The sequence below is a fragment of the Canis lupus genome, chromosome 24 (assembly GCF_011100685.1).
Source record: "Canis lupus familiaris isolate Mischka breed German Shepherd chromosome 24, alternate assembly UU_Cfam_GSD_1.0, whole genome shotgun sequence".
Taxonomy (NCBI): Eukaryota; Metazoa; Chordata; class Mammalia; order Carnivora; family Canidae; genus Canis; species Canis lupus.
In genome coordinates, this window is record NC_049245.1 from 7,126,346 (window position 1) to 7,141,121 (window position 14,776).

Below are 14,776 nucleotides of genomic sequence, written 5' to 3' on the forward strand. Positions count from 1 at the left end.
TGTAAATCTGTATCTTTCCATGCATGTGAACCAAATGATAGAGTATTACCTCCTTCCCTCTTTATTCATAGATACACTCTAGTTATTATCAGAAAAAAGATTACTTAAAAAGATTTACACTGGGTCAGTACTTTGTGTGTACATGTTTTAAGAACTCCAATCATGTGTACATGTTTTAGAACTTCTCTAAATTTTATAAAACAGTTTCTTCTTATCCTCATGGATCCTTAATTTAAGGGCAAAATTTAAATCAACAATCAACAGTAGAAAGGATTTCATATTTACTACCCAGTTGTAGGGATCATTTATTCTTTCGGTAAGGAGTCTTGAGCTCAAGATAAGGCCATTTGCCTCTACAATATCAAATAGCAGAATCTAATGCTAATGATTTACCAAGTGGCAAAGTATAATGTCTTGGCACTTTATATTAAAATTTGTCAGGGAGTTCAGGAATGTATCAGTATTTCCATATGCCAAACCAAAGTGGAGGCATTTTTGTTTCTCAAAGCCCCATAGCTGGGCCAGAGTCCTGGCCAGAACCACATAAATAGGTATCATTGTCTCTTTTCACCCTGAGTACCACTACTAAAGTTAAGCAACATTTAATGACACCTTTGAATGAAGTAAGGCAAGGGAGTAGAAGTAGTGCGGTTTGAGAAACATAGGAGTGATATAGGCCAAGAGATGGAAAATTGGATGTCATAAAATCTGCATCTGGCAATGCTAGAATCATGTCAAATTATCTTGCTGTCACTCTGAGGCATTTGTGTTGAGGTTGTCCATTACAGCATGAGACTTTTTTTTTCTCTTCATTTATTATTGGAAAAATGCTTCTCTGGTAAAAGTTTTAAAAAAACACATTCTCCTCTAACTACTAAACTATTAACTATTGTTGGATAAAGGGATTGACCTCCATTATTACCTTCTAGAACAGTAAAACTGAAAACACCTTTTCTGGAGGAGATGGAGGGAATTAAATTTGATGGAACACAGATTTCCATTTTCAAAAGAACCTTGCATTTTTCCCATAGTGATTTTGTTGATCCATTGCCAAACTCTTTAATAATTGTGTAATTCAATCATAATTTCATCAACAATAGACTGAGGAAGATCATGGTTGTAGGGATCCCATAGCCAGCACAGTGGCTGGCTCATAACAGGTTCTCAAAAAGAATTCCAGTAATGGATGGTGGGTTCTGAGGGATGAACCAATGTTCATGGAATCATGGTCTTCATCTCAATAACTTCTATCTTGCACCTCAGAGCCTATTGCTAGGGTAATTAGCTATCTTGTAGCATTCTGAGAAAAAAATAGTCTGCACACACTATTCTATAGTTTAATTTTTAAAAAGGTTTTACTCATGTATTTAGAGAGAGAGAGAAAGAGAGAGAGCACATGAGTGGGAGGAGGGGCAGAGGGAGAGGGAGAGAATCTCCAGCAGACTTATAGCTGAGCATGGAGCCCCATGTGGGGCTCAATCTCATGAGATCATGATCTGAGCTGAAACCGAGAGTTGGATGCTCAACTGACTTAGCCACCCAGGCGCCCCTAATTTTGAAAAACATGGCCAAAACATTGACCAGTTTCAGTAAGGGAAAACTTGGCAAGTTAAAGTTACCTTATAGGGGCAATTTTAAATACACAATTTGCAACCAAATACATAGTACTAAAAGAACACTTTGAGTTATTAATTGCTTATGCTAAGAAACAAATTTCACAAGACACAGATAATTCCACCTTATCCTCTCAAACCAATTTTATTCATATTCTGCTCTAACAAATATAGTAGGAAGGCAACAGTTGTTTAAGTTTCTTAGTGTATGGCACAGATGAAAAGAAACAAACAGATTTAGAAGCAGTCCAGCATTTAAATGCTGGTTTAACAAAAGAGGCACGTATTATTCTATTTAGCAGTTTATACCAGATATCAGAAGACATTTTTTTTCCTTGCAAGCAACAGACTACATTTATTTGCATTAAGTAAAAACATATTTTGATCAAGAAAATTACTTTTTTTTTCTGATTTTCCTTTATATCACAAATGTCAGGGTAAGGCAAATCCTTAATGAATCATATGATAAAAACCCTATTCCCCAAGAAAATATATTGAACATATTCTGCTAACTTTGTTATTTTTCAAAGCAAAGCTGACATGCACCACATACAGAGAAAAGTCATTTCAAATCAAGTGCATCAAGCAGAACTGTATTAATTCACAAAGAGGCTTTTCAGTATTTCATAGAAAGATTTACAATTAGCTGCAGTGACTAATATGTGACCCACTATCACAGACAGTATTTTGGATGCCTCCTTTGTAAGCTTTTATGAAAGAAGTCTTGTCCATCATCTGAATAGTTACTAGCTGGAGGAAAAGCCCCTTTGTCTCTCTTACGACTACCTTTCTAATTAGGACTACAGGTTTCCCTTGCTATGGGAAAGTAGTGTTCCTATGAAACCTATCCTTAAGCTGAAATGGTGTAAAGCAAAGAAACAGTTACCATTAGTTTATATGGAAATACTTTTGAGCCTTCCCAGACCCTTTTCTAATACCATAGTGCACATCTTGCTAGTGGATACACAAAATAAAATGAGATGAAGTACAGATGCTCACAGACACAGGTCAAAGCTAATAGCTGCTTGAGGCTGAGATGCTGAGTCTTGTAGTTCCCAGGGGAAGAGCTTGGCGGTGCCACTCCCCCTGCTTGCAGTTTGCCTAAAAGCGAAAACCCTCTTTGGGTTTCTTTAGGTTAATGGTAGGAGGTACGAATGTAGGTCTTTCATAAAAGCAAAGTGGCAAAATGCAATTTCAAAAAGCAAGGATACCTGTATTATGTTGAGAGTCTACTTTGATCCTCCATATGCAAACCTGACTAATCTGGGACTAGTCTTCCCCCCCCTTCTCCCTCCTGTAAATGCCTTATGCCACATAGCCTGTCAGAAGTGTGGCTGGAAATTGAAATCCAGGATTCCTTTGCAGGAGAATTAATCTGCCTTTCAAATTTTCCATTGACAGCCTATTCAGTGACAGCACCAGCGAAAAAGAGGGTTTCTTGTGTTGAGGTGTCTTCCTTCAGATCTGGCCAACAGCTAGATTTTACTATTGAAATGGAAAGTAACCTCATTGCTTGCTTTAAGGATGAAATCTGAAAATCAAATAGCAACCAAAAACATAACAAGGCAAAAATGAAAACAATCTAATCATAAAATAAAGTTTAGACAAATCCAGCAGTGGAGCGATGATATTTACTCCTCCCTCTCTTAGTTTTGTTCTCAGATTCCTTCCCTTTTCTGGCAGTTTTCAGGCAGAGAAATCCCTCCTAGCACTCCTACCCCACCCACATTTAAAATGAATGAATGAAAATGGTTGTCATGGATGAGTAAGAGAACACCCCACCCACAATAATTCCAATCTCCACTGGTCCTAACAGGGACATTAAGTCTCTATCATCTTTGCCCGTTAAGAAGTCCCCATCCCTCTTGTCTCCTTCATGTTGTTTTCAACTGTAACTCATTACTGAGCATGAACAGTAACACATGAGAGTCACAGGAAAACGTGCTCCCAGCAGATTGCTCTTGTCAGGTCCTTCCCAGAATGATGGCAACTTTCAATTAAGTCATAAAGATGATATGACATATAGAAACTATCAGTATTTGTATGGCATCATTTCTTGGATCACTTAAAATGGGTCTTCTTGTTTTTCTAGAAAGCAATGTCTAATGGCAGTAGGGGACATATAAATTTCTGTACCAAACTCTAGAATAATGGCAGAAGGAAAAAGGGCCATGTTCCAAAATCATGAGGTCCCTTAAAAATCATTGCTGTTAGGTTGGTAAGCAGTTTTTTTTTTTTTTTAAATATAGGATGTGAGAACATATTACATATGCAGAAATATAGCTTGCTAATGATTCCAATATACCAAATAAGTCATCCAGAGGGGCAACAAATTCAGAAAGGCCAGAGCAAAATTCACAGATAAGGAAGTGAATTTTCCATAGAGGAAAGAGCAAAACTGAAGAACTCCATGGAATATTTAGAAATCAGAACTCCCCCCCTTTTTTTTTAGAAATACTCAATTTGATCCATTACTTTTCTCTCTCCACTAAAAATATATATAAATATATAAATAATTTACAGTTCTAGAGACCTCATAAGGAAGGTGGATTTAGGAAGCTATGCAAGAAACGATATCAGTTTCCCCTAGAAAAAAAAGACTGTTCTGAGAACCCAGGGAAGCTGTGGAAAGCAGGCATTTTGCCTTGTGAGGGTCGCTGTTGATGTTGTCTCTGGGACAGACATTTGTGACAAGTTCTGACTTTCTCCTTGGCTCCTTATCCCTTGGGCCCACCATACCACAGGAGTCTTGACTTAATGCTGCTGCTCCCCTTCAGAGCCATAATCAAGGGACCTCTGGGTGGAAGAGAGGATGAGCCACCAAAGCAGTTTGGTATTTGGCATGAGCAAACCAGATATTTAAAAGCAAACCAGAACTGCAAGCAAGACCTCCAGTTGCCTATAACTTCAAATGAAAATCTTTCTGTAGGCCATCAAACCTTGGGTAAAGACAAGAGATTCTTTTATGAAAAGCATATATATAACGAGAGCTTTCAAGTAGAACTTTTAATATTCATAGGCATATGTTTGGATTCTAAATGCAGCAGCCCCCTCTTTTAACTAAAACACCTCGAGAAGTGTCATCCTTTACAACTGTGTTGTACAGAGTCACATCTCTCTAGTGGACTAGATGCCAAAGCACAGGATAAGGATCTCAGGAACCAGGTGAGCTCTGCTGGAGGTCGGGGTCAAAGAATGCATCTGTAGTCCTGGCTGTGAAGGAAAAGCCCCCAATGGCTGCCAGGGCCTGCCTTCCTTGTAGTGCCTCTACGCTTCTACACTCTTCTTTGCATGAAATTCTCCTTCTGCATTCCTCATTAACCACATGGAACAGAATTGTACCTTGGGAATCCCTGAATAAAATATCATTTTCAATTCATCGTCCTGACCTTTATTTCAAGTGATTTCTGAGCATTTTGCCCATTTTCTATCCCGCCTCCTTTGTCTGTGGATTATACTGATATTGGGCTTGATGATTCCTGAAATTTAGCCTGTAGTTTATCAAAACAATCATCTTCCATCTCTTTTTTTGGAGAAACCACTGTATCGACCAGCTTTGTGAAATAATCGAGAAAGCAGACAGGGGCCAGGATACACATGTGAGTGTTACACCGTGCCACTGTGACCTTGGGAAAAGTCGTGAGAGGAAAAACAGAAATTATAGGGATAGCGCCTGAAAGATGTGCATTAACAGGGGTTCCCTCACCAAGCTCAAGGAAACTTTTTTCTTTTCTTTTTTTTTTTTCTCTTTCTTTTTCTGCAGGTTAACAGAACAAATTGCAGCTGGAGAAATTAGAGCAAAGGATTCCCTGTCCTTCTGTGGAACTTGCCCCCCCACACCCCCCTCCTCCACAGCTTGCACTACTATCTTCCTACACCCACCCCCCCAGGGCCAGGAGAGGCCTGTAATGCTGAGGACCGTGATTTACTTCCATTTCTTTATTCCTTTGCTTCATCTTGTGCCCCTGCCAAAGACAAAAAGAAACCATTTGTTAGATTAAAGATCACAGATTTCATAGATTTCACGAGGAATATTTTTTAATAGACATTTAAACAACTCTTAACCCTCAAACAAGCCTAGGAATATCTTCCTTGACTACATCAAAGAGCTTTGGATATTTGAGCTGTAATTGCTGGCACAGGGTTATCTTTAAAGAGCACATAAATCACTGCTAATAAATGTATGCCACGTTGACAACTTGCTTCTCCTAATGGGGATGATGAACTCAACTCTTCAAAGTATTCTTTGAAAAACCTAATCTTGAATTGACGTGTCCTCCCTTCAAGGATTCATTCATACATTCTAGTCTCCAGGGCTCAACACAGGAATAATAACAATTTACACAATGCTGATTTGCAAAAGTCATTGATGGCTATCCCACCACTGTGAGATCTTATTAAGTCTCTGCTGTGTTCCCCACTTGTGAGAGGACTCTAAGAAGATACATGCCGTAGATATTCTTTATTTTTTTTAGATTTTAGAAGATGAGTTATAATCCTCATAGAGGGAAATGCATAGATCTTAAGCATACTTCAGTCTGTTTTGAACAAAGGCATTCATTTAACCCATACCACTATCAAGATATAAAACATTGCCATTTCCTCAAAAGTTCACTTTCCAACTATTAACTCCTGCTGGAACCAGCAATTGATCTGATTTCTATCACCATAAATTACTACATGTCTACACAGAAGAACTGAAGCAAATGATCTCTGAGTTAATTTTCTACCTGGTGTTCCCATGAATCTTTAAAAAAAGTACACTTTGAGGTGTGTATATGTATATAAAATCAGTATCATGCTTGTTGCACACTGCATTTAAAACAGACAAAAGCAGATAAGAAGAAAAAATACTACATACCCTCAATAGGTGATAACTTCTGTAGTTAATATTATATTTTCCTTATACTATTTTTCTAAATATACATAGAAACACAATTATAAATTTTAATTTTAAAAATGAAGATTGTGGGGATCCCTGGGTGGCTCAGTGGTTTGGGGCCTGCCTTTGGCCCAGGGCGCGATTGTGGAGTCCCGGGATCGAGTCCTGCGTCGGGCTCCCGGCATGGAGCCTGCATCTCTCTCTGCCTGTGTCTCTGCCTCTCTCTCTCTCTCTCTGTCTATCATGAATAAATATATAAAATCTTAAAAAAATAAAAATAAAAATGAAAATTGTGAATGTAAAGAAACTTACAAACAGTATAACATACCTAGAATATATTCCCTATCCAGATTTAATATGTGCTAATATTTTTCAAGTTTCCCTGCAATCTTTATTTTACTTTTCTAAAATAAAAGACTAGAAGTAAAGTATATATGGATAAGTGTATTTAATTCACAGATAAGCTAAAACTGTTCCTTTTCCTTCCCAGAGATTACCAAATCCTGACATCAGTGTAAAACATGTTTCTAGTTTTACACAAATATATATTCACCAATCCACACATAATAGAAAATATGTAGTATTACTTTATGTATTATAAAATGCACATAAATAGTAATTTCCTGTTTTTAGTCACCCACCAATTATTACTATAAATTTATAGTCAATATGTATTTTGATTTGCCTTGGTGTTTACCATTTTCCTTGGCTCACAATTGTTTCCTGCAACTTACTTTTCCTTTGGATTCAGTTTTCTTACTGATGTGCATCCTTTAGTAGCTTTTATTTTTTTTATTTTTATTTTTTTTCACGTTATAAACCAGCCAGTTTATTATTTTGTAGTAAGGTGGATAACTTTTACCATGCAGATTGATGTACCTATATCAGCATGAACGGTGCATGTTCTTCCCAAAGCAGTTACATGGAAAACCAAGTTATTATCAAGATACTTGGGAGTATGAAATCCAAACAAGGGGAGGCCAATCTTAAAACCTACACTTGCCCCCTTTAGTAGCTTTTAAAGAAAGGGTATGTGAGTAGCAAACTTTTATACTGAAAAATGGCAGTTACTATCTTCTTACATGATAGTGAACCTCATATAGAACTCTATACTAATTGTTTTTATTCATGTTTTGAAAACTCAGAATTATTCCACCATCTTCTGAACTAAATTGTTGATGTTGCAAAGTCTGCTGTGTACATCATAATTATTTCTTTATAGGTTAACTCTCCTTTCCCTGTAATTGTTTTACTTTATTTCTCATTGTCTCTAGTGTTCTGCAATGCCTGTGTGGGGGTTTATTTTCAACATGTCCTTCTTGTGACTTATTATTCTTCTTTTAACTAAAAACTAATGACTTCTATCAATTTCTGATAAGTCCTCGGACGTTATCTTTCAAATACTATCAACTATCTCTTTTTAGAACTTTTATTGAAGATAAACGCCTTGGTCATTCTCCTTCTAGCCCTCATGTCTCCTCATATATCATTCATATCACTATATATTTATTTGCTTTTTCCAAATTGTTCTTAATTTTTCACACTGTTGTCCTTTACTTACAGTTTTATATTGGCTTTTTGTCTTTTTTGTCATGTAAGTGTACTTATTCCATAAAATCTTAAGAATTTTCTACTCAAGTTTTCAGAATGCGAATCATCCTGTCATTTTACCCACTGATACTCACTCATGGTGGATCACATCCTTGTGTGTTTTGTAAGTCTTAAAATTGTGAATTCATCTTCAGAGAATTGCTTTTCTTCTGCAGGAATTCCAAGTGATCAGTTCACATTTCTATTTGTTATCTATAGCAGGGATAATGCTGCCCTATAATCAGCTATTAGATATACTTCTCATTCTGTTTATTGTTGTCTGACTTTGGGTGGCCTAAGTTTATGTATCAAATTCATGGTGCTTTTGTGTTTTCTACTTCATTGGAACGTTTTTCCTCCTCCAAACAGCACTCTGGGCAGATACAAGTCTCCTGTTAACTTCTTGAGCTGAATCCCAGAATTATCTCTGCAGAGATATTAGTTCTAACATCTTTTGTTGAGTGGCTTCAGGTCTCCAGTGGGCATTAGAATGCAAATATCTAGCCACAGGTCATATCTCTGCATCAACAACCAAACTGCAGCCCTTAGGACCAGCGCATGCATCTTCAGCTTACCACACTAGTGCTTTCGTTTTCAGATTCCTCTTTATTTCTGGCACTTTGTTTTCATGTCAGTTGAGCTATGTATTTAAGGATTTTTTGTTATAAGTTATCTCTCATTTCTAAACATTTGTATTGGGAAATGTTCTGCATTATCCTATCTTTTCAGTTACCTGTTGCTACATAACAATCCCCCCTCCAAACTTAATGGCTAAAAACATCATGGTTCACTATTTTGTATAATTCTGTAATCTGATGTGGGCTCAGCTGGGCAGTTTATCTGCTCCAGATGGTATCCACTGGGGCCAGAACATCCACAATGGCCTCTCAGTTTTCAGAACCTCTCTCCATGGAGCCTTCCTCATTTTATACTAGCGCTTGGGCTTCTTGCAGGATAAATTCCAAAAGCAAGCATTCTGAGAGCATAAAAATGCAAGTTACAATGCCTCTTAAAGTGGATCTTCTGCCATGTTTCTCTAGAACCAAAGATTCAAATTCTATAACTACATTTACATGTCCTCAAATACCTGTTGAAAAATTATTTACATTTACAAAGTGTTCTATTGATTTATTGAATCATTCCCCTATTGTCATTTATGATATTCCTGATTTTTTACAATTGTAAATTATAAAACACAAGTATTCTTGCATTGTATCTTCCAATATTCTTGCATTATATCACAAAATGCATTATATCTTGCATTATAATTGCATTATATATTATATTCTTGCAATATATATTATATCTATAATTATAATTCTATTTCACTGTATTTCTTTAATTTCTTGAAGGTATGATGCACAGAACTAAAGGTTCCTTTTTCCTTTTAAACTACCATATAACCTCTACAAACTCAACTGTGTAAATATTTCTGTGGGAGTCACTAAAATTCCTTGGGTCACACTGTTTTCTATGACAAAGGTGTCTAGAAACTCACTGTTTTTTAGGGAGCAGTATGGTGTCATTAAATAATTTTGTCCTGGAAGTGTTTGAACTTCCATTGATCAGCCAAGTGACCCTATGCAAGTCCCTTCTTCTTGGAATTGAGTTTCCTCAAACTAGTCTTGAACTTTAAGTTTTGACAACTTACTCATTTGGGTAAAGGTCTTTATTCATGTTTATGATCAAGGAAAATATTTTGACATTAACCAAGGAAAACATTTATCTGGGTACTTTATTCAGATATTGATCATACAAGAAAATAATAGTGTCTGTAAGAAAAATTCTAGACAAGAAGTCTATAGTTTGTTGGCAATAAAAGGGCAAAAGGTAGGGCAACACTGAGGAACTTGCATTTAAATTGTTCAGGTTTAGTCTCACTTCATTACTTTTTAATGGAAACTTCTCTACCATGTCATTTCTGCAGCTTAGCAGGATAATTTTAAATACATGAACAAGGTTAAAGAAAGAAGAAGAAACACTTATAAGACCATATTTGCATGAGTTTTATTTTTTAGCAGTCCTATGCTATATGTGTTACACAAATGCTATTATATTTAGTTTTTTTTAAAGATTTTATTTATTTATTCATAGAGACACACACAGAGAGGCAGAGACACAGGCAGAGGGAGAAGTGGGCTCCATGCAGGGAGCCTGACATGGGACCCAATCCCGGGTCTCCAGGATCAGGCCCCAGGCTGCAGGCGGCGCTAAACCACTGCGCCACTGAGACTGCCCTGTATTTAGTTTTAAATGATGTTCAACACCATGATGGGAAGGACAGATGCCTCCTTTCATATATTCTCAAGCTTCATTCTGCTGTGATGCTGGAGCTCAAGAGTCTGGTGCAACATGGTCTTCTGAGTGAGTGCACAGACCTACTGAGAAGAGGTAGGGAGTCCAGGAAGGTGCTGAGAGGCAATGGTGCTAGCACAATTGTTTCTTAGAGCAGATGAGCCACAATTAGTCTATCCCACCAGTTTCTTTTCAGTTAGTATTTTCAGCTAGGAGTTGGAATAGTGAGCTTGACCTCTCTCTAATTCTTCTCACCAGCCCTCAAGATATGGAAAAGGGTTATAGACCGCTCATCATTTTAGATAAATTTCAGGCTGCTGTGAGATTTAGAACATTGGTTTGGAAAGTCTCTTAACCATGATCTGACCCAGACTATGATTTTCTTGGGGAGTTCCCTGAGGCTCATTCAACTCAACAAACCCTGTGCAGACACACAGGTCCACTGGTCATAGTGTGACAAGATAGGACACAAGTCAGGCTTCTTTCTGCCTAAACGCACTCAAGTGCTTTTCCACACTCTCCAGGGCAGAGATTTAGTGTTATGCTTAAAAACAGATATACTAAGCAACTCAGCAGGTAGCTTCTGGAAAAGCAATGCTTCAGAATCAGCTTGGGGTTGCTGAAATAATTTGATCCCTCCAGGAGGCCAGGGGGTTAGATGGATGGAAACATTTTTTTCCATTGTCAAAACTCAGAAAACCAGGGAATTGCACATTTGAATATGCTGTGGCTTATCTTTTTCCCTTAAGGGATGGTAGGTTTCTTGGGGTTATCCTTGCTCCTTCCACTGTGTCATTTGGTATAAAGATTTTTAAAGTTTAGCCCAAGCCACGCTGTGGGACTTGGCAGGACCTAGGGAAATCCAATATGTCATTTACAAACACTTCCCATGGCTGGTTTAATCAATTGAAAATCCCACTACAGGGCGACTTACCTATTAGTTAATCTTCTGGCTGACTCTCTGTTGGGTCATTTACACTGTCAACCTGACTATTCATTTCAACTGTAACCAGAAAGGAAAACAAAAAAGGTTAAATCTTTATTAAACCCAAATCTGGGGTGCCTGACTGGCTCAGTCAGTTAAGTATCTGCCTTTGGCTCGGGTCATGATTCCAGGGTCCTGAGATTGAGCCCCGAGTTGGGCTCCCTGCTCAGTGGGGAGCCTGCTTCTCCTTTGCCCCTTGTTTCTGCTCTCTCTCTTTCAAATAAATAAATAAATAAATAAAATCTCTAGAAAAAAAACTACCCAAAACTACCCAAATCTCTTGAAATGGTCTGTGACATTAAATGGTCTGTGAGTGGTTACATTCCTGATCTCCTATCTTATGCCTCTTTTCACTTCGTTTTCAATCATTCAGGATTTTGGGGACTAATTCTTGCAGGTTTTTACTGGCAGCGTTCAGGGAGGGCAGAATTGCCTCTTAAGGATCTGTAGAAGCTGAGTTGTCATTTCGTACCAGATTTTTGGGTTGACATTTTAGGTGTATTTATTACCATCCTGAGGTAAATTCAAAGGCCTTAATAGATGTTTAAGAAAATAAAAAGAAAACAAAGCAAAACAGATTACTGACATGCAGAGAGGTCAGCAGCTTGCTCTAAAATGGCAGTGTCAGTAGGCCTGTTTGGTTTGCTAAGTTTTCAAGTCTGAATTTCAAAACAGACCCTGCAAACTCGCCAATGGGTGCAGCAGCGGTGGATGCCCTGCAATAGAAAAGCAAAACCTCTAACCGGGTCACACAGCAATGATGATATGTGTGCTTTTACTTTAACTGTGTGTATTGTTCTATGGGATCATTTGCATAAAAATAGAATGCGTAATTAATGCTATTGTCCAGAAGTATTCCAGAGCAGGCATAGCAGGCTGGAAATTTTCAAGGGTCAGTAGGTTCAATTAGATGGATATTTTTAAAGCACAAAGCGCATACTATAAATGGGGAGACAATATACAAATGGACAATGGCCAGACCATATATAACAATATAACTGATGAAAAACCTCTGCAGCAACCAGCCTGGGCAACCCAACTGCAGCCTCTGCAGCAATCAGCTTAGGATGGTCAGGACTTGGGCATTGACTGCCAGCTTCACTATAGCCTGCCCCAAGATCCCAACACAGGACCAAACAGGGAAAGCCAAATATGTTCCCAAACCAATCACCCACTTCTAGTTTGTCCAAATCTAGCTTCCCCATGCCAATGATCTCCAGTCAGAGGATGTCTGAAATCTTTCTTAACTCTAAAGGCTTCCTACTTCCCTGCCTGCCTTTGAGTCCACCAACACAAGTCATAATGGCAGACACCCTGGGCTATATTAAGCTGAATAACCTCTGCTTGTTCCTGTTCGGGTAGTCTCCATTTATTTGCACAAAATCAACAGTCCAAAGCTCTTTCTCTCAAATAGGAAAACTCGATTAAAGTAAAATAGTGGCAAATGCCGGTTTTCACACTCCAAAGAGGCTTGAAAGAGGGAAAAACATTGAAGGGCATACCACCTAACTTTCTCAAGGAGGAAGGTTTTAAAGCAGTTCTCTGTTCCACCTGCAAACCATCCGGGGTTTTTAATGATGTGTGAGCTTATTCTAAACCCCGGGTATAAACTGGCCAGATGCAGCAATGCTACCTATATAAGGAGAATAATGCATGTACTTTCTATCCTGGTCTATGAAATTGTTGTAGGGTCAGCCATCTTAGTGAGGGAGCATGCAGAATAAAATATAGGAGAGCTTTTCTTCTATGTTTCTTCCTCCAACCCAAGGGTCACTGGTTCCAAAACCTATTAACAAATGTCAATATAAAAAGCATCCTATGATCAAATAAGTTTGGGAAAGGCAACAGTAAACCATGTTGATAAATTTCTTTACAGCTGAGCTATACAGGGACAAGGGTATATTAACATTCCTCAGGCTCAGAGTATTCAGATGCCTTTAAAATGAGATGTGAATAAAGGGAGACTTTTTTGTAAACTGATTGCTAAGGTGGTTTTAAAGATCCACTATGTTTTTGGCTAAGCCATCTGAAGTGATGTAATGAGGTAAAGGGATGAAGGTCCAAGATAATCTTAGCCCAAAACCAAGCCAGGGCTCTCTTGAATGTTTCCTGGAGCCCCTATAGAGCAGGGATAACTTTGGGCAAGTACTTTTTTCAGAAGCAAGCGATATTCCCATAATATTCTCCAGCTGGACTTCAGTCCTGTTTACCCTTGGAATTATCCACTACGGCCTCCATATTACAAACTGTGATCAACCTGAGGCATATAGTGTTCTAAAACAGCTAGCATCATTTTTTTCCCCAAAGGCTGCCAATTTTATTAGTTCCTAGTAGAACATGGTTTTTGAACTTTACCTTGTTCTAACTGAATATGTTGCCGCATAGAATAGGTAGCTCCCCTAATCCTAGATTACACACAGAATATGTGTCAGATTTGTAGTTTACATGAGCTCAAATAGCTCAGAACTTTACCATCAAGACTTGGAGAGTTTTCTGCATAGCCAGAGCCTTCGCTTTGCACAGGAACTCTAGGTGTGTCCTCGCCTTGAGCTGAAAGGAAGAAGATAGTCCTTGATTAATAGAGAATTAGAACAGCCTGACTGCCAATTGTTCTGTCACCCTCCATTGCCCTCTTAAATTTAAAAATACTCCTGGGATTCAACTTCTTTTGCAGAAAAGGTTAAGGGAGGAAATAGTGGGTTGAATTGCCTGAATTCTTTAGTGCTGTCATCTAAATTCTCTTTAATTTGTGAGGTAATCGCATACATACATACACAATTTCTCAAATTAAAAATCTGGTAGCATGAAAGCGGAGAAACTCAGTTTAATCAGAACAACATACAATTTAAATTTAGGGAAGTGTGTGTGTGTGTGTGTGTCTGTGTGTGTGTGTGTGTGTGTGTGTGAGACAGAGAGAGAGAGAGAGAGAGAGAGTGAGAGAGAGAGAGTTTATGTAGCTTAATCTTTGAAAGGGGAAAAAAGAAAACCTGTTCTGCTTTAGGCATGTCTGAAAGCTGAAAAATTCATTTTCCTAGCAGTGAGGGTTTTTTTGTTTAAATACAAAATGAATAGCTTAGATGCTTTCCTAGGAGACAGTCTCAAACGCTGCCATTTTGAATTGCTGGGAATCAAGTCTTTAGTTAATTTTCATTGTGATTGATCTCTATTCTGCACAGCTTCAGAGGGTGTGTCATCCATTTGCTGTGGCTGAAACTATACAACATGCTTAAATGTAGTAGTAAGTGGATTGTTTTCTCTTATTGTGAGAAATTTTCCAGATAGCCTAAAGGACAATAGTATCTTACATCTTAGTTAAAAATCTATTATGTTTTCACAGCTTTAAGGCCAAGGATATTGAGAAGTACAGATACAGAAAAAGCTCTGGAAATCCATAATTTCAAAATTTTTATT

General features: G+C 37.9%; 1 protein-coding gene across 4 annotated transcripts in view; it reads right to left on the bottom strand.

Annotated features, from left to right (window-relative positions):
* Positions 1-1,732: 1,732 nt before the first annotated feature.
* The window catches only part of MACROD2 (mono-ADP ribosylhydrolase 2), a 2,007,046-nt gene continuing 1,994,002 nt past the window's right edge, over positions 1,733-14,776 (bottom strand). For 3 of the 4 annotated variants that reach the window (XM_038571577.1, XM_038571579.1, XM_038571578.1), the window contains 3 exons: positions 13,838-13,915; positions 11,315-11,383; positions 5,456-5,578 (listed from right to left, as the gene is read on the bottom strand). In XM_038571577.1, coding sequence (XP_038427505.1) covers positions 11,322-11,383; positions 13,838-13,915 — 140 coding nt within the window. In that variant the 3' untranslated portion in view covers positions 5,456-5,578; positions 11,315-11,321. Of the gene's footprint in view, positions 5,240-5,455; positions 5,579-11,314; positions 11,384-13,837; positions 13,916-14,776 lie in introns of those variants that run through there. The other variant, XM_038571576.1, reaches the window with a different exon arrangement.